Source organism: Excalfactoria chinensis, chromosome 17 (assembly GCF_039878825.1).
Source record: "Excalfactoria chinensis isolate bCotChi1 chromosome 17, bCotChi1.hap2, whole genome shotgun sequence".
Lineage (NCBI taxonomy): Eukaryota > Metazoa > Chordata > Aves > Galliformes > Phasianidae > Excalfactoria > Excalfactoria chinensis.
In genome coordinates, this window is record NC_092841.1 from 8,762,975 (window position 1) to 8,788,133 (window position 25,159).

General features: G+C 53.2%; 3 protein-coding genes across 3 annotated transcripts in view; 1 reads left to right on the plus strand and 2 right to left on the minus strand.

The window, feature by feature from the left end:
• The first annotated feature begins 1,142 nt into the window (after positions 1 to 1,142).
• NPTX1 (neuronal pentraxin 1) lies at positions 1,143 to 3,304 on the plus strand. Its single transcript, XM_072352230.1, has 5 exons — positions 1,143 to 1,718; positions 1,819 to 2,026; positions 2,274 to 2,518; positions 2,658 to 2,837; positions 2,913 to 3,304. The coding sequence occupies exons 1-5, from the start codon at positions 1,212 to 1,214 to the stop codon at positions 3,132 to 3,134; spliced, it is 1,362 nt and encodes a 453-aa protein (XP_072208331.1). The 5' UTR covers positions 1,143 to 1,211; the 3' UTR covers positions 3,135 to 3,304.
• A 6,016-nt stretch (positions 3,305 to 9,320) lies between these two features.
• On the minus strand, positions 9,321 to 18,036 carry ENDOV (endonuclease V). The gene is made up of 10 exons (XM_072351676.1): positions 17,841 to 18,036; positions 17,212 to 17,726; positions 16,967 to 17,138; positions 16,555 to 16,689; positions 16,322 to 16,361; positions 16,116 to 16,228; positions 15,932 to 16,000; positions 15,478 to 15,606; positions 10,637 to 10,713; positions 9,321 to 9,599 (listed from the first exon to the last, which is right to left on the minus strand). The coding sequence occupies exons 2-10, from the start codon at positions 17,265 to 17,267 to the stop codon at positions 9,533 to 9,535; spliced, it is 858 nt and encodes a 285-aa protein (XP_072207777.1). The 5' UTR covers positions 17,268 to 17,726; positions 17,841 to 18,036; the 3' UTR covers positions 9,321 to 9,532.
• Positions 18,037 to 22,118: 4,082 nt separating this feature from the next.
• Positions 22,119 to 25,159, minus strand: part of RNF213 (ring finger protein 213) — a 33,002-nt gene continuing 29,961 nt past the window's right edge. Inside the window, exons 46-51 of the mRNA XM_072351675.1 lie at positions 24,930 to 24,964; positions 24,504 to 24,598; positions 23,821 to 23,980; positions 23,341 to 23,516; positions 22,422 to 22,516; positions 22,119 to 22,257 (exon numbers count right to left, since the gene is read on the minus strand). Of these exons, the coding sequence (XP_072207776.1) occupies positions 22,501 to 22,516; positions 23,341 to 23,516; positions 23,821 to 23,980; positions 24,504 to 24,598; positions 24,930 to 24,964 (482 nt within the window). The 3' untranslated portion in view covers positions 22,119 to 22,257; positions 22,422 to 22,500. The remainder of the gene's footprint in view (positions 22,258 to 22,421; positions 22,517 to 23,340; positions 23,517 to 23,820; positions 23,981 to 24,503; positions 24,599 to 24,929; positions 24,965 to 25,159) is intronic.

The following is a 25,159-nucleotide window of genomic DNA, read 5'->3' on the forward strand; positions in this document are numbered from 1 at the left end:
ACTGCAGAACCGCTGAGCGCTGGCACCATCCCGAGCTCCACGGCCGCTCGTAACCCGGTGCTGTCAGCAGGAAGCATTCTGTGTCGCAGAACTCGGGGGCAGGTGAGCACATGTGATAAAAAGGCAACGGAGTGAGTCACGGAGCGATGTGCCAACCGGCGGGGCTCATCCTGGGGGAGTAGGGGGTTGGGGGGGGGGGGGGGGGAAGGGAAATGCCCAGCAGCGGCAGCGCTTCGTCCTTTGCAGCTCCGCGGCCTGAAGGACCTTGTCTTTTCCTGACCCACTTCACTAATCAAAATTAATTGCTTCACATTTCATAGGATAACTTGGCATTATGTAAATACTCCAGCCATATGCGCTGCTGCAGTGCAGATTTGGCGGGGCAAGAGCTGAACCGAGCCGAAAGGACCGAATTCACTCACGGCGCGATCGCAAAACCGCTCCCCAGGCGCCCCGCAGCTCCTCACAGCCCCGCAAAGAGCCGACGGACGGCGCTGGGGAACGGCGCGGGGAGCGACACCGAGCGCACCCCGGGGATGCACAGCGCCGAATCCCCGCCGCCCGCCCGGCGTCGGGACGGGCAGCACCGCGGCTCCGCGCGTGGGGCGATGAGGGGCTCAGCTCCGCGTCCCAACCCCCGGCTGCGGACAGACCTCGGGGCCCCTCCGGCGGCGGCTCGAGGAAGCGGAGCTCCGGCGGCCGCGGGGCTGTGGGACACGAGGTACCCACGGCCACGGGGCAGCCCCGGCAGCCCGGTAGGGCAGTGCCACTGCGCGGCTCCGCACCGCACCGCACACCGACGAGAGCCCCCTCTGGCTGCCCCCCGCGCCCCCGCTTCACGCCCACTTCTACACGCTCCCCCGCCCCGTGGCACGGCCACGCGCACACCCACGCACCGCGCACCCACGGGCTGACACCCCCGGCCGCTCTCACTCACACTCACTCACACTCACTCACACACTTACACTCACTCACTCACTCACACTCACACTCACTCACACACTTACACTCACTCACTCACACTCACACTCACTCGCGCTCACCCCCACGGGACCGGCAGCCCCCCCCAAGTCTCGCGGCCGGGATTCCACGCGCCGTGACGTCACGTCGCGTGGCTCCGCCCGGGCGCTATAAGAGCGGCCGCGTGCCGCAGTGGGCCCGGCGGAGAGCGGCGGAGCCGGCGCCAGCCCAGCCCGGTCCCCGGCCCCGCCATGGCCGCGCTGCCCCGCTTCCTTCCCCTGCCCCTTCCCCGGCCCCCGTTCCCGTCCCTGCCCCGCTTCTTGCCCCTGTCCCTGCCGCTGCTCCTGGCGCTGTCGGCGCTGCGCGGCCGCGCTCAGAGCTTCGGACAGACGCGCTTCATCTGCACCTCGGTGCCGCTGGACGGGGACATGTGCGCGGCTACGGCGCCGGGCGGCGGTTCGGCCGAGGAGCTGAAGAGCACCGTGCTGCAGCTGCGGGAGACGGTGCTGCAGCAGAAAGAGACCATCATGAACCAGAAGGACACCATCCGCGAGCTGACGGCCAAGCTGGGCAGGTGCGAGAGCCAGAGCGTGCTGGACGCGCTGCCCGGCGAGTCCAAGGGCGGCGGGGGGGGAAGGAAGCAGAGCGGCTTCTCCAAGAACACCATGGGCGACCTGTCCCGGGCGCCGGCCGCCGAGACCCTCAGCCAGCTCGGGCAGACGCTGCAGTCCCTGAAAACCCGACTGGAGAACCTGGAGGTACCCCGCGTCCCGCACCCGGAGCCCGCACAGCGCGGAGCCCGCGGGGGAACGCGGTGTTAACGGCCCTCCCCCTCCCCGCTCTGTCCGCCTCCCGCAGCAGTTCAGCAGGATGAACTCCTCCGGGCAGAGCACCAACCTGAAGGACATCCTGCAGAATAAGATCGACGATCTGGAGAAGGAGGTTCTGTCCCGGGTCAACAGCCTGGAGGAGGGCAAGTACAACCCCAAGAACGAGTCCGAGGAGCGGGGCAAGATCGAGAGCACCCTCACGTCCCTGCATCAGCGCATCAGCGACCTGGAGAAAGGTACCCGCCCCACACACCCCACTCGCTCCCCGCTGCCGGCGGGATGCCGAGCAGAGCCCGTCCGCTCCGAGCGCTGCCCTCCGTCCCCTCCGTCCCCCGGGGATGCTCCGCGCCGGGGATTACGGCCAGAGCGGGGCCGTGCGGGGGGGATTTGTGCTCGCTGCTATTACATAATGGGGCTGGGAGGGGCGCGGACCCCCATCCCCGGGTGAGCGCAGTGGGGTCCCAGCACACCTCCACCCCACAGGCCAGAAGGACAACCGCCCCCCGGATCGGTTCCAGCTCACTTTCCCTCTGCGCACCAACTACATGTATGCCAAGGTGAAGAAGAGCCTTCCCGAGATGTACGCCTTCAGCATCTGCATGTGGATCAAATCCAGCGCCTCCCCCGGCATGGGCACCCCGTTCTCCTATGCTGTGCCTGGACAGGCCAACGAGCTGGTGCTCATCGAGTGGGGCAACAACCCCATGGAGATCCTCATCAATGACAAGGTGTGGGCATGAGGTGGGGGGGGGAGGCTGGAGGGATCCTCCTTGATGGCACGGTGTGGGCACGGAGGGGCTGGAATAGGGGCAGCATGGAGGGGACAGAAGGAGCCCCACCACCCTGACCCCTTCCCATCCCCGTTAGGTGGCCAAGCTGCCCTTCGTCATCAACGATGGCAAATGGCACCACATCTGTGTCACCTGGACCACGCGGGACGGCGTCTGGGAGGCGTACCAGGACGGCACGCAGACGGGCAGCGGTGAGAACCTGGCTCCCTATCACCCCATCAAACCACAGGGCGTGCTGGTGCTGGGCCAGGAGCAGGTAAGGGTCCCTGCGAGGGGAACGGGACCATCACCAGCGCCACGAGGCTCTGACAGCCACCCCTTCATCCCCCAGGACACGCTGGGAGGAGGGTTTGATGCCACACAGGCCTTTGTGGGGGAGCTGGCACACTTCAACGTGTGGGACCGGCGGCTGTCCCCGGGCGAGGTGTACGCATTGGCCACCTGCAGCAGCAAGGCGCAGGCGGGGAACGTCATCGCCTGGGCTGAAACCAACATCGACATCTACGGCGGGGCCACCAAGTGGACTTTCGAGGCCTGCCGCCAGCTCAATTAGGGGCCACGGACACTCGAGAGCCGCCCTCCTCATCGGGTTCTTTCAGTCATTTGGGGTTTTCCTCTTATTTATTTATTTATTTATTTTGGTTGGGATTTGTTTGTTTGTTTCTTTGTTTGTTTTTTTTTGCGCAAAACTGACTGAGAACGAAGCCCTCACACCTCCCAACCCCCACCCCCACCCCCCTTTGGAGCCGGGCCCCCTTCCCCCCTCCCCTTTCATACCCGCAGTCCGGTTTCTGTCTTGCCAACGTTCTTCAATGCCTGCGTGCCTTGGCCTGGCGTGGCTGCGCCTGCCCCGCTTCGCCCGGCCCCCCCGCCCCATCCCTGTCCCCCCCCTGCAGCCCCCCCAGGGCTGGCGGAGGATCACAACCCCCATAACCCCCCCATGCACCCTCCTCGGGCCTCTCTCTGTGCTCTGAGGATGCTGCCTCCCCCCTCCCACTCTCCCCCATAGCCCCCCATCCCGTTTCCCATTCCTTCTCCTCCAGGACAGCCAAACTCTGTGTGTCCCCCCCCAGCACCGCTCCCCAGCACCACAGCCATAACCCCGGGCTGCAGGCAGGAGCGGGCCCAGCCCCTCGCCCCCCCCTCACTCAGGTACGTCCCCCCCCCTCCGCCCGCAGCCCCGCCCCCCCTCGCCCCCCCATCCCGTGCCGTAGCTGGTGACAAAACCGCCTTTCTGCCCCCCCCGGGAAGTTGTTTAGCGACTGCTGAGAAGTCCGAAGCCTTTCTGCTTTTGATAACACGATATATTTGTTTCTCTTACTACCGAAGGAAGTTTATTATCAATAATAATAACGATAATTAAGAAAAAAAAAAAAAAAGAGTATTTTTATGAAGAATTTCAAGCAGCGCTCCCTGAGACCCTGCAGGTAAAAAAAAAGAAAAAAGAACAAAAAAAAAAAGAGAAAGAAACGTATTTTGAGACAAACGCATTTTGTATGGTTTCCTTTTCTAAAGCCCCGCTTTGTACTTACAGCCGCAGCCATCTCCCCCCCCCCCCCCCCCCGGTGCCTCCCGGTTCCCCCCGGGGCCCCGTTATTCTGACTGTGCTCTCTTTAGGAACCGCTGTCAGTCCGTTCCATTCCCTGCGGAGCAAAGCGCAGAACGGAGCGGTGCGACCCGCTGGGTTCACAGCGCACAGAGCGGGGAGGGACCGCCTCTCCATCACAGCCGTTCTGCCAACCAAAGCCGTCCATCCCTCCTCTCTCCGTCTCCTTTGGATTCTGAATGGGTTACGATTACGCTCCAGCCCGCAGCAGCAGCTCTGAAATGCACTGTTTCTACTGATGATACTCGTGCTTTTCTTTTTTTCCTCTCTCCATTTTATTGCCGAGATGACATGAATTGTTGACTTTATTTTTACACAATAAAAGAGTGAAGAAAGACGCCGGGCTGTGTGTGCTGCTCACAGGAACCCCCTGCCGCACTCAGGAGCCGCTGCACATCCCGGCTTATTGCACGCTGAGCTCACCAGGTGAACGCGCTGCCTTTCCTGCCCATCACAGAATGCCCCCCCCAGCCCTCACTCCTGGCTCTGCAATTCCACCTCGGCTCCGTGTCCCGGTGTGTCACATTGTGACCTGATGGATGGGGAGGGCAGGAGCCGTGGGGTCCCAGAGATGAGGGATTAGATGAGGGGATCCTGCAGCCCTTCGTGCCGTGCCTGTCCTCAAGCCATGTTCCACGGCCACTCGAACCCCACGTCCCCTCGGAGCACCGCCCTGGGTAAAACACTGCTGCATCGAAGCAGCTTTAGGGCCAATTGGTGCAGACACTGTGCCCCCATCCCCCACCCCCTGCAGCCTCGCTGTCCCACAGACAAGGCTGCCCAGCACCGGCCCCCCTCCAGCAGCAGCAGTGAGTGCAACAACCCGAGGAGCCGAGGATTCTGCACTGGGGGTGGCACAGCTCGGAGCCCCCAGCGCTCAGCCCCACAGCTTTGGGCTGCAGCTCACAGTGGGAGCCTGGAAACACTGAGAGCTCGCGGATAAAGGAGAGCACTGCCCACACCGAGTGCATTAAATCCAGGAGGCTTTTAGAGCAGATGGAGATCTTGGGCTGCGTGAGGACAGGGCCCACAGCACGGGGAGGTGGCACAGAAATATTGACGGGGGCGAGGGAGAGTTCTTAAGGGCAGGATGCAGCCGGGATTTACTGCGCTGATCCGGGCGCTCGCTACTGGCTCACGTGGGAGAGAAACCTCTCACCCCTTCTTGCTGCACGGTGGGCACAGCAGAAAGCAAAACCAACTCCATTCCACCACAGAACACCCATGGAAAGCAGAGAGGTGCTGCACCCTGAGCTGCTCCCTCCCACACCTTTGCCCTGTGGGACGCATGCACTGCCCAGAGATGCCCACAGCACCCAGCCTGCAGCCCCACCTCCCCACCAGCATTGCTGCGATGCGGTGCCGAAGGCACACGCTTAATAACATGCAGTTAAATTAATTAGCACAGAGTGTGCCACACCGTATGCTGCTCCGCACTGCTGTGCTGGGAGAGCCAGATGAAATATGGATGAGGCACTGAGCGGTGCGGGGGCTCAGCCTGGAGCCGGGGGCTGCGACCATCTCTTTGCTCTTTGCCAGCGTGTGGCAAAATGTGGAGGAGGTGGGGGCAAAGCTGAGCGATCCCCTGCACATCGTGCTCCACAGCAGAAGGTGGGCAGCAGGTTGGGAGCAGCTCCCTGCAGGGAAACCGGGGCAGCAGGAGCAGGGAGCTCATTCTGCTCACTGTGTAGCTGACAGCAGAAGCCAAGGCAGGGGCTCCAGTTGGTAACCCACATCCTGCAGCTTGCTCTGCTCATGTAGGCCTGGCTCCAGAGCCTGAGTCCTATAGCATGAGACTCACAGCAGAGCCCTGGCAGCATGGGATGAGCCTCCAGCACAGGGGAACAGGCAGGGAGGCTTTGGTGCACAAGCATCACTTTGTCCCCCGTACTCAGCATGCAGAGCTGTAAGCATCCTTGGCACAGCCCTACTGCAGCACGAAGGCACTGCCATCACCTCACCCCACGAGGCCAAACTCACCCCAGGAACAGCATTGCTGGAGGCTCAGCCCCCACAGCAGCCCATGAGTTAGCTTCAAAATGGCTTTGGAATGATCCTCATTGTTCTGAGTCTCTCAGAGCTGCTGCCTGCTGCAGGTGGGAGCTTTGCCTTCATGGGGTCCCTTCCCATTCTGCCCCAGGGATCCCAATGGGCAGCACTGAGGGCTGCAGGGATGCTGTGCTCAGGGTCTCCCCCCCCCAGGGTGGAGCGGGGGGAGCACAGCTGGTACGCTGTGGGATGGCCCTATAGAGCCATGGAGAGGAAGGAAGAACGTCTCCCCAGCACATTAAAAATAGATGCGGCATCGCACTAATTATGCTGCGTAATTAGCATTTGTTTGCTGCTTATCAGAAATCCACAGGGAGCGGAGCTGGACCCCACACATCCTTTGTGTACCAGCCAGGGCTCCAAGCAGGGTCAGCACCAGCCCAGCTGCAGCTCACAGCATCACCCCCAGCCCACAGCATCACCCCCAGGGACCTCAGCTTCCTGTGCCTCCTTCTCCCCACAGGAGCCCATCCACAGCCGGGCTGCAAGCAACAGCTGAAGGGATGAATCCACAGCAATACTGGAAATTAGGTCAGTGATTGCCTGCAGCAGATTTTAACATTTATCAGCCCGACTCCACTGCTGCAAGGCCCTTTTACCCAGAGCCACGCTGCCATAGGGCTGAACCAGGTGTGTTCTGCATGCATCCCCCTCCCATCTTGAGGTGGGATCATGGCTGTGGGCTGCCCTGACTGCTGCCCTGTGCTGGTGGAGCCAGGGATGGGCAGCCCCCCCAGCAGCACACTAAACCCCCAGCCCTGTTCTGCTGCTGCCCACATCCCATCACCCTGCATGGCACAGCCACAGCAACCCAGCGGGCACAGGAGCACTGCAAACAAAGGGAATCCAGGCAACATCTACCTGATAAACTCACTGATATCCGAGTAATTGGAGAAACCTCGTTACACACCAGCTGGGTTTCCCAAGCCTTCCTTGTCCCACTCGCCACAAATGAGGTTTGTGTGCTAATCAGGCAGCTGGAATCTCAATGCTACCCACTGTCGTTCCAAGCAACTTACACAGGCACCAGATTTACGGTGGGCTCTCAGCTGCTGAGTGCTCTCTGAATGATCTGGTGCTTTATTGGCTGTGTCTCTTCCAAACAGTGACAGCAGAGCAGCACCGGATCACGGCTGGAGAGCCCCTCATGCAGGGGGTCCTCACTGAGCTTAAGGAACAGACCATTATACAAACATAAAGCAGCGTGGAATTGGAGCACAGCTGACAGGCAGCGGTGGAGCGGAGCCCAGGAAAACACACGTTCCTAAGGAAACTCTTTGCACTGAGCTCTGGTGCTGAGAACTGCACCAATGCTTCACTACACGATGATGATGTGGCCTTTAAATTGTATTCTTAAACCCGGGGTACCCCTCATTGCTTGCTTTCCCCCAGGGTCTCTGCCCAGCTCAGCCCACTGCCCCCATCCACCCTGGAGTGTCCATGCATTGCCTTCTGAAGCTGCTCCATTCACTCCCCCCCCCAAAAAACCATGGTGCATAATTATTACCTCGTTTACTATTAATTTGGATGTCAAAAGAAAATCCATTCATTTGCTTTTAATGAATATGGCTTTAAAAATGGAGCCAGGGGTGATGTTAGCAGCCCACAGCTGAGTCCTGCTATGGGAAGCAGGAAAGCAGTTCACCCCTCCTACTGCTACCCAATGGGGGAGAGCAATGGGAAGCTCCAGAGCAGCCCTTGGTTCCAAGTTATTTGTTCCTGGGACACTCAAAAAGCTCATTCCAGCAAACAGGGAGCTAAAGAGGAAGGGATGCACACGAGTTTCCTTAGCAAGGACACAAGCTCTGGTCTCTGAGTTTCCATTAAGAGGAGGTTTCATGCTTCACAAAGCGATTTCCCCTTCCCTGGTTTATAAACCAATTAGATAAAGACCAAGTTAATCCCTTATTGTGTTCAGAGCCACCAGCAGGCACCAAACACAGGGATTAGATGCTTTGTTTAACTGACTCCCCAGGTCCCAGCAGCCACGAGCACCACACGGCACAGGGCAGTGTGAGGTGGAACAGAATGGGGTCTGTGGGCCCCCCCCAGCCCCATAACCCAGAGCAGCCCAGGCTCATAGAGCCACCCGCACGCATGCATTGCTCAGTGGTCGGGCACAGCACATATTCTGTGTGCAGCTCTGCTGCTGAGGATGTGGCTGCACTGAAGAGGTTTCGTGGCAGTGGCCTCAGCCTGCAGCCACCAGGCCCTGTGCCAATGCTGGGGTCACACAGAACCAAAGGGTTCCCCCTCGGCTCCCCCCGTCATGCACAGGGATCCCTCTGATCCCACGCAGCGCACAGATCAGAGGAGCACAGCGTGGCTGTGACTTCCCTTCCTTCCCAGCCTCTGTCCACCCCCGCAGCGAATTCCCATATGAAAATGGCTTTGAGGCTTCCCAGGAGATGGCGAGCTCCTCCTCAGGGCCTGAAAACTTTGGCTGCTGCTGGGTTTTGTCTTTACAACACAGGAACCAACCCAACAAATTCCCCTAAGGCGGTCCCTGGGGATAGAACCACAGTGCTCATCCAGTTCCAACCCCCTGCTGTGTGCAGGGTCGCCAACCAGCAGACCAGGCTGCCCAGAGCCACATCCAGCCTGGCCTTAAATACCTGCAGGGATGGGGGCATCCACATGGACAAACTGCCCCATACTACCAAGAACCATCAGCAACACCAGAGCATCATGTGCTCAGAGCAAATGCTTCCCACCCCGACGCTGAGGCAGCAGGCACACAGAAACCACTGACACCAAACAGACCGAAAGCTTCCCAGGTAGCAAAGCTCAGACCTCTGAGCCTCTTCCAAAACACACAGCAGACTGTTGGCTGCTCCGTCCCCTCCCTTGTGAGTCACACACCCACCTGAGACACAGTGTCCCCTGCCCGTCTGTCAGGACCAGTCGGAGACGTGTGAAGGGAGCACAGGCTGCAGGGACGGCTGGAAGCCATTCCAAAACCCTCAAGGGAGTCTCTACACCCCAGACAAGAGCTGGGAGCCAAAGGCCAGCTCTGCAGCTCACTGGATACTAAGTTAAGCAGCCCAGTGCCTCTTGGACAATCCCTTCCTGCAACAACCAGAGCACTCAAGGAAGTTGTAGCAAAACTACAAGTGAATATATATTATTATAAACAATTAAAAATATAAACATCAAGTAACAAATATAACAGAGGCTGATTTGAGCCTGCCAGGACAGAGCAGCACTGCTGCTGGTGTTGTGCTGACCAACACATGTGCTGCTCTGCCCCAGGAGGCGCACAGCCGCTGCCCTCTGCACAACCACAGCCTGCAGATTCAATGTTGAAGGTCTTCATCGTTTCTTCCAAAATGAGATTCTTCCCCCAGGTCAGTCCTGTCTTTTCTGCAAGAAAACAGGAAGGATCAGAGAGTTGAGAAAAGAAGGGGCCAAGAGGACCGACCATTATGTCACCTGCAGGTTGACACTGCTCAGATACCCAAGTTTTGAGACACACAATCACCAATGGAACGAGTTTTGTGTTTCTGCTGCCCAGGCCCCCAAACCAACCAGCCTTTATGTAGCTTCCAGCATCAGCAAGGAGCATCAGCTACCAGCACAGTGCTACAAGCATGGCCTGGCTGCACTGTGCAACAACACTAGAAGAACAGAGAACCTCATTCCTTTGCTTCTGGCTTCATGATTCAGAGAACTGAAGAGCTGAGCAGAACATGACAAGCTGCACTGCAAAGGTGTCAGAAGGAATCTCTGTGAGGTGCCTCAACATCAACTAATCCCTGACTGCTGCCACCAGGGATCTTCACTTTCTGGTCCAGCACAACTCTCAGAGCAGGGTGGGCTCTGAGTTCTGACAGACCTCATTCCCCCCATTGGAGCCCTTCAGAACCTGCTGTCTGCCCAACCTGGAGTGGCTCTGAGGGAACCCAATGATAAACTCTGATGAACTGTGCTGATAAGGCAGAGGAGCCTTCTCACAGCACAAGGAGCTCCCACACACCAGTGGACTTGCTATGGATTTACGCTGTTTAACTAAGCAGCTGTTGGCCAACATTATGTAAAAGTGGGGGAAGCTGACCCTCCCCTTGTTTTCTGGTAACAGAAACCAGCTCCTTGCAGGATATTTCTGTTCACCTTCATGTCACACTCGTGGGCGTTAGCACCTTGCTTATCATAGGTGCTGGAAACAGACCAAATCCCCAGCGACCTTCCCCTGCTCAGGACACGGTGCTCTGCACAAGAAACATGTGAAGTAGCACGGCCACAATCTCCCCCAGAAATCACCCTTTGTGGGGGCAGCATGTCCTGATGTCACTGGAGCTCACCTTGTTACCCCACCCGTCCCTTTAATGCCATTACTGAAGATCATTACATGAGCAGATCCCCTTTGGAGAGGCAGCTGCTTGGGCTGCCCACACACCTACCTGTTTAGCCCAGAAGGTACATCTGCTGGTGGGGAACACATCTGCTTCTGGATATACGCCCTGGATCTAATGTCAGCCTGGAATTAAGGAGGAAAATGAGTGAAGAGGGACTGAACCACCCGTGTGGTGTCTCCTCACAGTTATCTCTGTATGGCTCTGCACACCTTGATGCCAGCAGGCCCTAACCAGCCCTCAGCTGTCTTGCCAAGAGGAAGCTGTGTTGTTCCTTCCTTACTGAAACAGAAGTTGTGTCCTGGAACTGTGCTACCAGGGGCTGCCACGGGCAATGCAAACAGGTGTGGGCTGCAGCCTTCCAGCTCACAGCACTCCAAGGTCATCCATGGTCTTAGCAGCTGTAACTCTGTGATATTCGTACAGAATTAGCTTTTCTGGTCACTAAACCAGCTGAGAAATGGGACTGCTCCCTCCACAGGAAACTATAAATTAAGAAGGGGAACAAGGCTACGGAGAGGGCCATTAAGAGCTTGGGAACATGGTGATACAGCAGGCAAGTTGTCAAGATGGCATGGGACGAAAAGAAAAGCTGGCATTGCCAACTCTCATACCCATCTTTTTCCTTCCTCTGTTCCAGCAGTTGTACCACGCAGGAACAGATGGAGAAGCACACCACTTGACTGCTGCATATCCTTTTCCCTTGGCAAGAGCTTGGCTCATCCTGCCTTCGCGCCTGGTGGGCTGGCTGTGTGATGGTAATGATGCAGCTAAAGCAGGTAAAAACATCCAGTAAACACAAACAGACAAGGCACAAGCACACCCACAGCTCTGCCACTTCTTGGCAGCAAGGCAACTGACTGACACACCTTTCACACTGCCCCAGCCTGCGAGACCAAAAGCAAAGCTGCCAAGGGGAGACTGTATCATTGCTACGAGCTCTGCTTTCTAGTACAACCTCTCCTGGGGCCACAATTAAGAGGTGTAATGTTGAGATTCTACCAAGTGTTGGTTTACTGCCCTCCTCTTCCTTGAAGCCGAGCTCAGAGCCATCATCAAACCCGCGCTCCTGCCAGCAGCCATCTTCTCCCTTCTGCTTCTGATATACACAAAACCACCTGGGAACACCAGGAGAACTGAACTGCTGCATCTTATCAACAGCACAAGACAGCACGCAGTCAGAGCAGGGCAAGAACACCAGCAGAAATCCCAAGAGAGGTAGAAAGCGATGCTGGACACTTACTGGATGTTCTTATCACCTAGAAGTGATACTGTGCAGCTTCCAGTGCTGCTCCATACCAGCACAAGGTTCCCAAGTGCCACCCCGGGCTCTCGGTAACTTTGAGAACTGGTAGTTGATTTTAACATTCCCTTCAAGTTTTTACCTTTTCCAGAGCCTTCCTTTCTCAAGAACGCTGCTACCCCGTGACATTATAGAACAGCTGCTGCTCCCCACCTCAAAGAAAGAGTGTCTCTCTCTACTTAAAAAGCAGCCTGTGACCTTCCCAGCTGGAAAAGCTTCACAGAATATGATGATCATCCTAATAAAGTGGGTTAGCGCATCCCCAGTGGCTGTCCTTGAAGCATTTGCTACTCTTGTCTCTGTGCTACTTCTGAAGAGTCTCTCCCGTGCCCCAGAAGAGCTCCCCACCATCCATCCATCCATCCCAGCAGCTCCCAGTCCGGCTTCTCAGGTGGAGGCTGTGCCAGCTTACTGCTGGAAATGCAGCTCCACCACTGCTTAACAATTCTGCAGGCTCAAGAACGAGAAATAGTTACCATAAGGGGTGGTTTGTTTGGGAGATTTTTTTTTCCCTTCTCTCTATAATTGGACAGTTTCATAACTGAACTGACAAATAACTTTGATCACTCTTCAGGATAAGAGATTATGTGATGCATTTTACAACAAGGGAAAGAAGCTGTTCAATAGAGTCCCTGCTGGGAGACCAAGGGTAGCAAGAGTCAGGTCTACCAACTATTTCTCCAGGTAAGAAAAAGCCCAAACCACGTTCCGCTGGTAACATAAGCTAATGCTCACCCAGGTGGCAAATTACTGCCCGGTCCTCACTCCTAACACACTGCTGAGAGACAGCTTAACCCAGCGTATTAACCAAGAGGTTAATCAATAAGATGGATAACTGTCCAGTAATAATCCTCACAGATTGTTTCTATTTTCAGCCAGGCCTAGTGCTGGCATTAGGGTCTGGAATTGTTGCTTAGCCTATTCTATGAGGTGTGGTGGTAACCAGCAAGCTTGTATGGGGGGGGTTACATCTCAAGATAAGAGTTTTGGACATGAGGTGCTGATGTTCCTGCAGGGCAGCAGGTGCTGTTGCCACATAGAAAGGGGGTGACGGCTAATTGCTCAATTTTGCTTTTGTAAGTAATATTCCACATGATGCCACCTGCAGAAGTTCACAGCTCTGGCCTGGCTGACTTCTGTCCTCTGTGGTGGGCTGGAGCAACATCAGGCTGCCCCACCAGCCACCTTCTGGACCAGCAGGAACCAGTTGGGCCAGATGCCAGCTGGAGCTAAAAGGATCATCAAGTGAGCTGGAGGCTGGTGCGCAGCCAAGCAGGAAGCTGAAGCAGCAAGAGCAGAAGAATCAGTCCCAGAGCAATCTTTATCAGATGGAGAGTGTTAAAAGCTTCTGTTTCCACACTGTGTGTGGGGATCCTGAGTCTGAGCAGGTTCAGAGCGTGGGCAAACACTGGAGAGGGCTTCTGACCCCTGCTAGAAGTAGACAAGGGCAGATGCTCTCAGGAGAGCTTGCCACTGTTCCAGTTTGAATGCTTTGCCTACTATTCTCAGACAACAGCTTCTGCCTGCTTCAACGGCTATTGACTTCAGGGGTACTGACCTTTGCCTGGATAGCTCCAAAGGACCAACCCTCTGTCTCAAAATCTTGCCAGCTGTCTGGGTGAAGGAATCACTTCCCCCCCACAAACAAAACTCTCCCAGCTCAGCCTTGCGCATGGAACGTGGACTAAGCAGGATGTAAATATTTACTGAAGGTGATAAGCAACTTCTCTCTGCTTCCTCTGAAAGATCACCCCTCTCACCTGCATCACAGCCAGATCCTTTGCCAACATGACCACGCTGTGGGCTGAATGCAAATCAGTCTCATGCTGTAAGAACATACATAGGCTGACCAACCATACCCCTATGAAAGGGGGAGGTTTAAGCTGCCACTACAGCTGACAGCAGTACACATGCAGCAGAATGGCAGTGTGTTCCTACAAGCTGTAAACACCACATCAAAAAGGTACTGGCAGCTATCTGCAGATCACTATGCTTCTGGGGCTGCCAGAACTTACAAACCAAGTGCTAACATTCCAGAAGCCTTTCACTGCACACTGAGAATGCTATAAGCATTCATTCACCCACCAGGTCTGCAAATCTGCTCTGGAGAGATCTTGTAGCAAAAAGGAAGTCAATACAGGGCAGGACTACCAACAGCTTTCTGCTTCTTAACTCCTGCTTCAGGTGCCCAAGCTGAGGCTTCCAGCACAGCCCTGCATCAAGACCTATGACAATTACCACAAAGAGGTGTGATGGAGAGATGTGCCACGGAAAGGGACATTTAAGCGTCATTTTCTGCTACCACTCCTCTACCTCTACAGTAAACACATTCATTTCCTCCTGAATTTTTAATCTCTCTGCGAGGAACACAACAGCATTTCTTTCCATCACTTGAAATAAAAAGGTCACAGTCGGTGGATTGGAAAAAGCTAGGAATTAAATGAAGCTGATGAAAGGCTCCAAGACACTTTTTTGTTTCCAAAGGGAATGCTTTTCCCCTCTGCCCAACTGCAGAGCAAGCTTATAGCTCTGCGGAGGCATCTGTCCCTTGCTGGAAGAGGTTACATAAGAAGATCTATCAGCCTACTCCCGTCTGGCAGGTAGTGGTTTATGAGATCAGAAACTCTAGTTCTGGAATGGATGCCTCAAGGTTTGTTTTGCTCTAAGGTGTTAGATTGCCTGTTTTATAACTACAGACTCAAGACTCTGTTTTCAGAAAACACTGCAGTGCTGAGGAAAAGCTCCTGTGTGCACAGCCTGCCTATCAGCCCGCAGCAGGATCATCTCGGTGCTGCTCCGAGGAGCTGCAGAGCAAAGGTGGTCAGGTACCTAACAGCATGGAGGTGCAGCACCGTAAACTGTGTGTTCCAGAGCACCGTTACCATCAGGAACATCTGAACAGACCCTGCTCCCTCAAGCAGTCACTGGGTCAGGCACACCCAAGCTGCAAACAGCAGGGTGACCCCAAGGAGAGACCTACTTGTCAGGCTAAAAGTCCCGAAGGCTTTACGCTTCTCCAGATCCCTTTTCCAAGCGCTGCTGTGATTTAATTAGCACGAAGCAAAGCCTAGGTGGCAGCTGCGGCTCACTGAATGTGATCCAGTGCTGTCACCTACTGGCTGCCTGCCGCCTCAGAGCCCGCAGTTCCTTGCATAGTGCAGTAACAGGAAAAAGCCCACAGGAGCAGCACTGCGGTCTGTGCTAGGCTCAAAGCATGAGGAGAACTGCATTTCCAGCTCTTCTGTATTAACAACACCAGCACTGCTGAAGTTGCCTGCAGAGAGGAACCAAGACATCAGTCAGACTGGGTCTGCAGTGAAGGCTGCGTGAGCTTCTGAGCACTGCGTCAAAACAAGAAGTGAGGAAGATGGAAGGATCTACCACAAAAACAAGACAACAGGTTGAGAAGAACAGGCCAGCAAGAAAGGTGCCTACTGCAGAACTGTCACCTGCAGATGAATGGCAAACTGGGACTCTGAAACACAGGCTTGGCATCCACAGCCGCCACACTGCCTCCACTGACTACTTGTCTTCCTTCCCTGCCCCAGGCCTACATTCCCCTTCCTCAGCTCCCTTGCTTTTCTACCTGGCGGATGGGCTCCGGGATCCGGTACTTGCAGCAGGACTTGACCAGACGCACGGCTGTCTCCAGGCATATCCGGTGGCCCACTGAGATATACAGGGGTTTAGAGCTGCTGTTGCAGCCTCGCAGGGCCTGTGTATTAAGAAACAATGGAGATCAAATCCTTAAGAGGCTTATTTCAGGCAAATATAAAGTGGCAGATGAATCACAGGCTAGCTAGCTGCCTTCAGGAAGCAGGAGGTGGGTCTGTGTTTGGGAACACCCAGTCTTCTGGATCTTCTGCTTTACAGCATCTCTTTACAGAGACTGTTTGCCCTTTTAGATCCCTGGGGATCCCAGGGGAAAAAGGAGATCAGTGCTACTGGTCACCTGCTCAGACAACATCCCCCGGTGCTCCCAGCTACACAAAGCCAGAAGATATGATGGCCAAGCAAACATGAAACTCCCTGTGGCTTACCATGCCAAGGACAGCCCCCGAAGTGCCTGTCAGAGGGAAAGTATCTCCTTTCTTCTGCAGGGAACGAATCTAGGGCATAAAAACACTCAAGGTCAGAAAGTACACGGTGAGGAAGTACATAATCGTGACTGTCCTGGTTCTCTAGGGCTATAAGAGAGTGGAAAAATTCCCAACCTGGCTTCACCTGCTCTTTGTGCAGCTCATCCCTGACTAAGCCATCCACATACAGGAGGTTCTTGGCCACTCCAACACATGGCAGATCTGTCAGGACTCCCAGGTGACAGGCCACACCAAACCCTACCAAGATGACAGCACTGTAACTGCTGGAGACCAGAAGATTGGAATCTCAAACAAATGCTGGCAGAGCAGAGCTCCCCAGTGCAGTCCTACCTCTCTGATGGAGCAGGCCATTCCCATCTACAAGAAGTACCTGAAAAAGCCAAAAATCCCACACAGGACTCCCAAAAGCCAAAGCAGACCTGACTGATGTTGGCTCAGCATCCCTGGTCCCCAGGGAAATCACACTTCAGTGCCGTGCTGTCTGCTCTACCAGCAGAACACAGGCAGAGCGTGCAGCCTCAGCAGGACTCTGAGCCGACTTGGGATAAGGGAACGTGCCACACCTGAGGTCTGAGCCCGGGCTGCTCCTGCTGAAGTCTCTGAACAGCTTCCACCAGGAAAGGGACCTCTCGGAAGGCCAAGAATCCAGCCACATACGGGGCACTCACAGCCACCATCCGGTAATCCTCATACAGCACCTAAGAGCACAGCAAGACGGCACAGCCAGCAACCTGCAGGCACCTGCTGGGCACTACCGGCTGCAGACATCTCTGGTTTACACCCTTTACTCTCAGCACTTCATCATTACATCGTGTTTTGGATCCCCATTGCCATGGGCCGTGTCAATCTAAAGGGCGGACAGAAGCAGGCTGGGCACCCCCCAGTTCACCAGCAGCTCGCACCCAGCAGCTTTAACTCCTCCTCTCTACCACCGACGAACCGCAAAGTGCCTCCGTGCCCCCGCCCCGCCGGTACCTCGAGGCCGGGATAGCTGAGCACCACGAGGGACGCGCAGGCGCTGCCGTCGTCGCCTTTGACGTAGGACAGATCCACGCCGCCCACCCGCTGCAGCCCGGCCCAGCCCGGCTCCCGCTGCCACCGCTCCGTGTCCTCCGTCACCACCGCGGCCCGCAGCCGGGCCTGCTCGCTGCGAGGGACCGCACAGCTCAGCGCCCTGCTCCCTCCCGGCCCCAACCACCACCGTTCCCCCCCTCCGTTACCGCTCCCAGCGGCGCAGCGTGGCGGCCGGCACTGCCTTCGTGTCCATCTTCGCCATGGCGGACCCCCAACCCCCCCCGTACCCCAACACCCCCCTCGGAGCAGGCGGGCGGAAAGAGACGGCAGTTGGAGCCGGCAGTCAGAGCGCACTTCCGCGGTTTATTGAGATACGCAGAGCGCCGCCTGGCGGCGGGGAGGAACCGACCGGGCCTGCCCGGAGCAGCGGGTGAGGGCAGTGATGGAATGGATGCGAAGGAATGGTTGGTTCGGTTGGTTTCTGTCTTCTCTCTCTCGGTTCTGAAGCCTGGAGCAAGAAGAGGGGGCCGTGCGGGGCTGAGAAAGGCCGCCCAGCACCTACCAGGGCTAAGAGAAACCAGGAGTACAAAACCTCCCTATAGAAACACAGAGCTTGGAAAAGTTTTCCCCTCTTGGAGGAGCAATGCTTGAAGAAAAGATCCATCTTCATCCTTCAGAGGAGAGGAGACCCCTCCTCCTCCACTGCACTAAAGCATCTCACCTTCACACTGATTGCTCACCTTCACACTGATTGCTCACCTTCACACTGATTGCTCACCTTCACACTGATTGCTCACCTTCACACTGATTGCTCACCTTCACACTGATTGCTCACCTTCACACTGATTGCTCACCTTCACACTGATTGCTCACCTTCCAAAAAAACAAAACCACAAAAAAAAGCCAACAAAACCCACAAAATACACCAAAAAAAAAAAAAACACCAATCCCTGAATTTCCCAAACTTCACTGGCACCACCAGCAATGAAGGCACTGCAGCCCCTGTGCACATATAGGGCACTGTGGGCACCCTTAGCTCTCCCTGCGCTCCCTCTTGAAGACAGCGGCTGCTTTCCAGGTGGCAGTGACGTGGGAGAGGCAGATCTCATTTGGGAACGCATCCTGCAGCTCCGCAGCCAGCTCGACGTCTTTGTCATCGAGGAGATGAATGAGCCAATCCTTCACGCTAGAAATCCAAGAGTAAAAGTAGTGTTAATAGATGGGATACAGCAATCCATGGGTTAAGGAGCCCTAAGAGGGATGCTGCTGGTTGGAATCACATTGTTAAAGGCCAAGATGTGGGTGCAGAAAGCTAAGCATGCTGAGCTGGGGAATACAGCTGCCGCAGCTCAAACAGCCCATGTAAGAGGCAGAAACACACAGGGCAGCTTGCAACTGGCTGCATATTCTTAACAGCAATGCTCGTACTGCGTGGCCAGCAGAGCAGCCATTTGCTAACAGAACTGTTTCCATCAAAGGCATTTTCATAGCAGCAGAGAAGCTGAGGTTGTTACTAAGTGTGGGTCGTTTGGGGCTGCACAAATCCATTTACCCCCACGTGGGTCTGAATTCATCCGCAGATCTGACACGTTTCAGCTTCAGGATGATCATCTTATGGAGCTCCTGCAAAAAGGTTTCCAGCCTCGAGTGGACAAAGTAGGTGTTGAGGAGTTTGGCCATCTCTGGACTGAGATCAGCTTTGTATTCTGTACTGATGTCTTCAAAAGGATCCTAGAAATGCAGGGAGAGAACAAGTTGAAGAACCAAAACCCACACAACACGTTAAGCAACTTCATTTGAGAGGTGAGAGGACACCAGCCTGTCTTACCCTTCTGAGGCGCAGAAGCTGCTCAGATTTGTGGGTAGAGAGAAGTTGCCACAGGGCTATGATGTGCTTTAGGTGGCATCGTGTCAGGGCCTGAAAGAAAGTGGATGAAAGGGCCACGTTTAGGAGTTGGTTCTTTTTGCACATTTCCCCAAGCAGGGCAAAACTGCAGAGGAGTTACAAGCACAAGCAAGATGCCCACTAAGGAAGAAACCACATGAGGAGGTATAGTAGCACTGAACTGCACAGAGGTTGGAACCAGACCATCCTCCAGGTCCCTTCCAACCCACACTCTCGGGACTCACCTGCAGTACATGAGGGTTTGTCTGATCACCCATCTGCAGAACGTTCTCAACGTAGTCAGTCAGAAGCATTTCGGTGTCCTCTCCAGCCATGGCCAGAAATTCCAAGGCAATTTCAGTGACGGACAGAGCATCACAGACATCACTGTAAGACTGCAGCTCCCCAGTGATGGCGTTCATCACAGAGCTGGGCAGTGCACTCTGAAAAGCCATGAAGTCAAAGCAGTGTTAGTTTAGAACCGCTCCTTATTGCTGCTCAGGTCGCTGGAGTCCCAGACAAGGGACAGAGCCCCAGATTTAGGAGACTGAAAGCACCTAACTACATCTTTGCTTTGTAAATCCTAACTGATGAAAGACAACCACTGGGTACACGTTCAAGGCATGCCAACAGATGAGCAAGCAAGTCTTCAAAGCAGATGGGCAAAGCAAGCCTGACACTTCTTAGTACTTAAGGGGTCACATGCTTGCCCTGTTCCCTCCAGGGCAGAAACCCACCTGATGCAGATGCTGCTTACTCCTGATATCATCAAATAGCTCTTCATAATTCCGATCGTGTCTGTAAACAAGGTTGGGTATTCCCTGTCAAGAGAGAAAGCATTTGTTGTAGAGCTTTGTCACATCGCTAACCCCGCTACAGCGTATGCTTTGCTGCAGCAAACTCTGCAGGGCTTCCAGCATCAGCCAGCACATCATCAGAGCCCTGCAGACAACTTGTCCTACCGTTAGGGTGATGAGTGGCTTCCCCTGCAGGAACTTGCTGATGACTTGCTGCTGGATCCTCTCCAGATCAAAGTGCTGCAGTGTCTCCCCTCCCTTCTCCATGCTGTACTGGCAGTTGGATAAGATCAGAGGAATCAAGTCTTTCTCAACCTCGTAACTGATCAAGTGAAGGTCAGCCACTTCTGATGGACTGATCAAGTACCTGAAGAACAGGGGGAAAAAAAGTGGTCTCCATTTACAATGATGAGCTTTTATGAAGCAGGGAAAGCAGAGCATGTGGTAGCATGTGATAAAATGGCCTTAGCTGCAAGAGCAACATACTGGTCGTCTTCTTTGATATGTTTGTTCACCGAATGGATGAAGTCGTTTTGCAGGCTGATGAGGTAACTGACCAAGGCTGTGGAGCAGAGGCCCAGTCCCTGTCGACGTGGCAGAAGGATCTCAAGCTTGCTGTCCAGGGTCAGGTCAGCATCACAGTAGCCTTTAGGAAGTTTAACTTCCCCTGAAATAAAAAGCATTGAAAGCTCCTTAAGGTGGCCCAAAGCCCACAATAAGCAGCATCTCCTGGGCTGAAAGGAGAGGCTTTATATGACCGAGGTCAGTTTTGAGGATGCATTTCAGCAACTGATAGGAGAAACCCACCAATTATATCGAAGGAGCCCCACCTGACAGCAGGCACTCCTTCATTTCCCCTCAGAACAGTGCTGGGAAAGAAGAGTACTCACCATTGGTATCCAGTGATGTCCTCAGCTTGTTCCAAACTGACAGAAACACATTGACTCTCCTCTCTAACAGAACCCACATCACATCTGGGAACACCAGAAACAGGAAACACCTCTTACTGGCAACACCACAAAATCCAGTAATACAAGAGTTTTCAAAACACCGCTGTTCAAACAGATCAGAAGTGCCTAAATGCACATTAAACAGATTCCTAATGTTGTTAAATGGAATAATTTGCTCTGTTTATGTTCTTCTATTACTGTGCAAAGTTGGCCCAGGCTACAAAACTCAGTCTGACTCTGCATGACCTTTAAGAACTGTTCTGTAAGTCCTCAAGAACAGAAGCAACTGTACATAAATATAATTGAAGGGATCTGTCACCAACTGTTTCTCCAGCATCAGAAAGGACAGACATCCCTCATACCTTTTAGGAAGGCCCTAGTCAAGGGCATAGCTCAGAGATTCAGCATACCCACAGCTGCATTCACCTTGCCTAGCTCTGAACAGCATCCCTGCCCCTTGTAACCACCCTTCCTGTGCTTATAATTCTCTTAAAAACCACTTCATGGCTTTTAAAAGAGAAACCTCTAACGTCAAGGAAAAGACTGTAAGCTTCACAGGAGTTTTCACTTTCATTATCAGCTGGATTATCCAAGCAACCATTTTAAAGCACTTTTTGTTTCACTAATTTACAGTTCGAGCAGCATCTTCTCTCACCTGAGAGGGGCTCACTGAGGAACTCTCTGATCGTGCAGCGTTTGGCATCAGAGCTGTTCTGAAACAGCCTCACCAGGTCTCGCTGAAGAGCCAGAATCTCCGGCAGGCATTTAACCAACCTCAGTTCTGGTTCCTGGAAGGGGAAAATGGGACTCTGTGAGTAAAGCCATCCTCGGACAAAACCTAATCCTGAATACGTTTACTGAATTACTTCTTAGAAGTTACAGAGAAGAAATGTATATATTTGACACGTGCAGTTCAAGATTACCAAAGGTTATGATGAGGAAGGCACTACAACCAAATGCTAGAACACCTCTCCATTTTGATTTTGTCTTCCCCATCATTTCTGTGCAGTTTTTACTGTTCTTTTCCAGTTTGATGTTGCTGCTCGTGCTAGGGCAGCAATGCCCTGTCCTCATTTCAGGTTTTGCTGGATGCGATATGCAGCCATCGGGTGTCCTTATACTCTCATGGGGAGTAAACCCAAAGAACATTCAACGCATCCTGGAATAAACTGGTGACATTTCATGCCTCCTTTGGAAAGGTAAAGAAACGCACAAAGGTTTCCTGCAACAGCCTACCTCATTTTTAATAAACAGGGCTTGGGAAGTGGGACCAGACAGAGCCAGAGGTCCCTTCCAACCTCAACCACTGTGTGAATCTGCAGACAGATATCCGAGCACTGTGGGGTCTCACCCCTGTATCACATTCACCTTCTGCAGGAACTTCCACAGGAGCGGGACGGTGTCCTTGGCGTTCATTTGCTGGACTACGTGGCCCAGGTTCTCCACTGAAATCCTCTTTCGGCTGCTCCACATCTTGGAGTGATGTATGTGGCTGTCCTTGGGCAGCTGGGACAGGAAAGTCGCTGGGTCCCCATAAACTACTTTCACTACTGGATTGGAAGAGATTCTCTCATCCTCTTGAATTTGCTCACTTAACTTCAGAAGTTTTTTATCCAAGCCCTGCATAAAAGAAAGGCATCCTATCAGAATTGGCAGCTTGGTCTAAAAACCCCCTAAATAGCTCAGGTTTAGGAACAGCTGGATGAAAGGGGCAACGCAGACATTACAGCAGGTCAGATTTCTAAAGAAGTGGCTGCTGAAATCTCTTCAAACAAACTTCTCACCTCCAATTCAGGAATAATAACAGTTCTTGAAACAATTTCTTCCCATTTGTTTCTTTTCTCCTTGGTGGAAAGCACAGCATCAAACTGAACTGGCCCTATAACAGAAATATATGAGTTATGCTCGTAACACTTCAGTTGTAAAAAGAGCTTAGATTCCCTTAGCTTCTAGATGCGACATCCTTGCAAGCTTGCATGATAAGCCAGGAGCAATTACAAAGGTCCTGGAAGCTAAATGAGCATCTCAGTCCAGCTGAGGAGCATCATCCAGAACAGCACACAGTAATCTCAGCCTTTTAGAGACTTCAGTCATTCAATTCAAACGATGCAGCCATTAATACAAGTCATTCAGAATCCCAGAGAGGTTAAACAACTTGTTCAAGGTCAGACCAGGAGCAACGACAGAATAAAGAACTGAACTTGAATAATGGCCTGTGCTGTCACACACTGAAAATACAGCTGTTCCATATAAATCACCCTACAACAATGACTCACGTCAACTTGAACTCCAGATTCTACTGCTAGCCATATTCTGCCATCCCTATTTCATCAACTAACTCCTTGGCAGTCATTTAAGGAGTAGTATATGATTATACACAATACTGTGCTTTGAGCAGCACCTCCGCTTGTGAGCTGAGAACTCTGTCAGTGTATCACGAGGCTATTCATTCCGCCATTCCTTTTCAGAACTACTTGTCAAATCTTGCAAAACTCCTGCACTCAACCTAAATAGAAACACACAGCTGAAATTCCTTCACTCCCTACAGCGAGAAACAAGCCTCACATTTCTGCATCTTCCTCATCAGCTCAGTTACTGCCTGTCAGGAATGGTTCTTTACCAAAGAAGCAAAAAATAACCGCTGCCCTTAAAATGCCAACACAGCTTGCAAATGAGATATGGCTGATAGCTTCCTTACACTGCCCTGGGTGCTGGTGGGGGTCCTTCAGAAGGCTGCCCAGGACCAGATGAAAGATGTTGATAGCCTCATCCACACTCTTTCCCAAAATTCTTGTCAGCTGTGCCAGGTCCACCTGGATGTGCTGCTGCAGGAAGGTCACCGAATCGCGCACCGCTGGCTTGATAATGTTTCTCAGTGACTAAAGAGTGACAAAAGGTGAGAATGAGTACAGCCAGCACCACCCAGATCAAGCACAAGTCATGCAGAACTGCAGTCCTACCAGAAAGTCTCTACTCTGCCCTACAGGATTATTGAACAAATTAAAGCAGGTTTGCACGCATATGACTGTGCAATGAAACCAACATCATCACTAGGCAAGGAGGGGAGTGAGTTTGGGTCTTGAAAGACAGCCCTGGTCAATAGGCAATGGGATAAAAAGGACCAGCATCACACAGATTTCATTGCATTTCATGCGGCTGCTTGAAGTTACCACTAGGAGATACCTGAGGATCTTTTGTGGCTCCCAGCAACATCGTTAAATGTGTGAGCAAGCGGATCAGAATGAAGACAGCCGGGGACATGGATCGATCAGACACTCCCTGCCCTCTTCTATGCTGTGCATCTCCAAGGACATGGCCAGTTTGAGTTCTGTCCCCAGTACTCCTGTTGGAAAGCATTTGTACAGTCATTTTTGCCTTGACAAGAGAACACACGAGGTTATCAACACCCAGTAACATCTTTCTGCTCATGAGCTCTCTGAATACCATAAAAGGTACCAATTAAGAGTGCTGCAGAGGAATGAAGAATTTGAATAGCACAAGTTGTAGCTCCCGCAGTTTAGATAAGAGTTCTGCTGCCTCGATGAGCCATCTAACAACACGTAGCTTTTTGCTCCGTGTCACTACAGAACCACACAACATACATCAGCTTGGACGAATAGAATTGAAAAGCTTCAACTGAAAGCTCAACAAGCTCTTATTTTAATGTAGTTTTTGGAAATTCAGAGCTCTACCAGCACCCCTCACAGCTCAGCTTCTTCCACTTCCAAGAAGCCAATGCATGAGCTAGTAGGGAGCCACACGTGCCACCCCTTTCAGCACAAGGCAATAACTTTTGTTCTGAAAGCACAACAGGCGTATCATTCTATATCATTCAGTATTGAGCAGGTGAATCAATCAAATCATACCGGAATTCTCGAAAGCCAGGCACTGCAATGTGATTATGCCCTCCGACTTCTAAGCCACACTCAATACAACGGCCAATTCCATTGGGTCTGCCACACTAGCAAAGAACAAAAAAAGAGAACACTGAATTCCAGAGCAAAAGCAGAGAGAATGAAGCAAAGACCCAGACTGCAGCTGCTTATTTTGAAGGCTGCTGTACGCTGGACAAACAACCTCTGACTGACTTATTGCCCAGATTTATGGTACCGTCTGGGTTTGTGCCATTCTAAATGTTACATTACAGCGGCAAAACGGCCAGCTATGCAGAGAGTTTATAGGATGAAATGCAGTACAGCAGAACTTCAGCAATAACTGAAATATGAAAGTCTATTGCTGCAAATGTTACTTGCTTTAAAATAAAAAGAAAACCTACCAATCTCAAATCTTACCTCTCCTACAGTGCAGGGGTGGCCATTTGGACATACTGTGAAGAAAGAGAAAAAAGTAGAGCAGCGTTAACAGAGCTATTTATGAAGCCCCCATTATTTCCTATCATGGGGATCATCACCTTAGAACTAGAAATATGCTTCAAGGCCTAATGGAAAGCACTGATGTTCCCAAAGCCCAATAGAGTGGCAAAAGGACCACACAGGAGCTAGGGGAAGCTTTTATTGCTTCT

Bases quoted from the DNA above. Each gene is read 5' to 3' on its own strand.
- NPTX1 (XM_072352230.1), top strand. From the start codon at position 1,212: ATGGCCGCGCTGCCCCGCTTCCTTCCCCTGCCCCTTCCCCGGCCCCCG. The intron at 2,519-2,657 runs GTGTGGGCATGA...CATCCCCGTTAG, and splicing joins AGATCCTCATCAATGACAAG to GTGGCCAAGCTGCCCTTCGT. The intron at 2,838-2,912 runs GTAAGGGTCCCT...TTCATCCCCCAG, and splicing joins TGGTGCTGGGCCAGGAGCAG to GACACGCTGGGAGGAGGGTT.
- ENDOV (XM_072351676.1), bottom strand. From the start codon at position 17,267: ATGGCGAAGATGGACACGAAGGCAGTGCCGGCCGCCACGCTGCGCCGC. The intron at 16,362-16,554 runs GTGTGGCACGTT...TGGCTTTTTCAG, and splicing joins AGCCCGGGCTCAGACCTCAG to GTACTTCTTGTAGATGGGAA. The intron at 9,600-10,636 runs GTAGGTGTGTGG...GTTTTCTTGCAG, and splicing joins GTACCTTCTGGGCTAAACAG to AAAAGACAGGACTGACCTGG.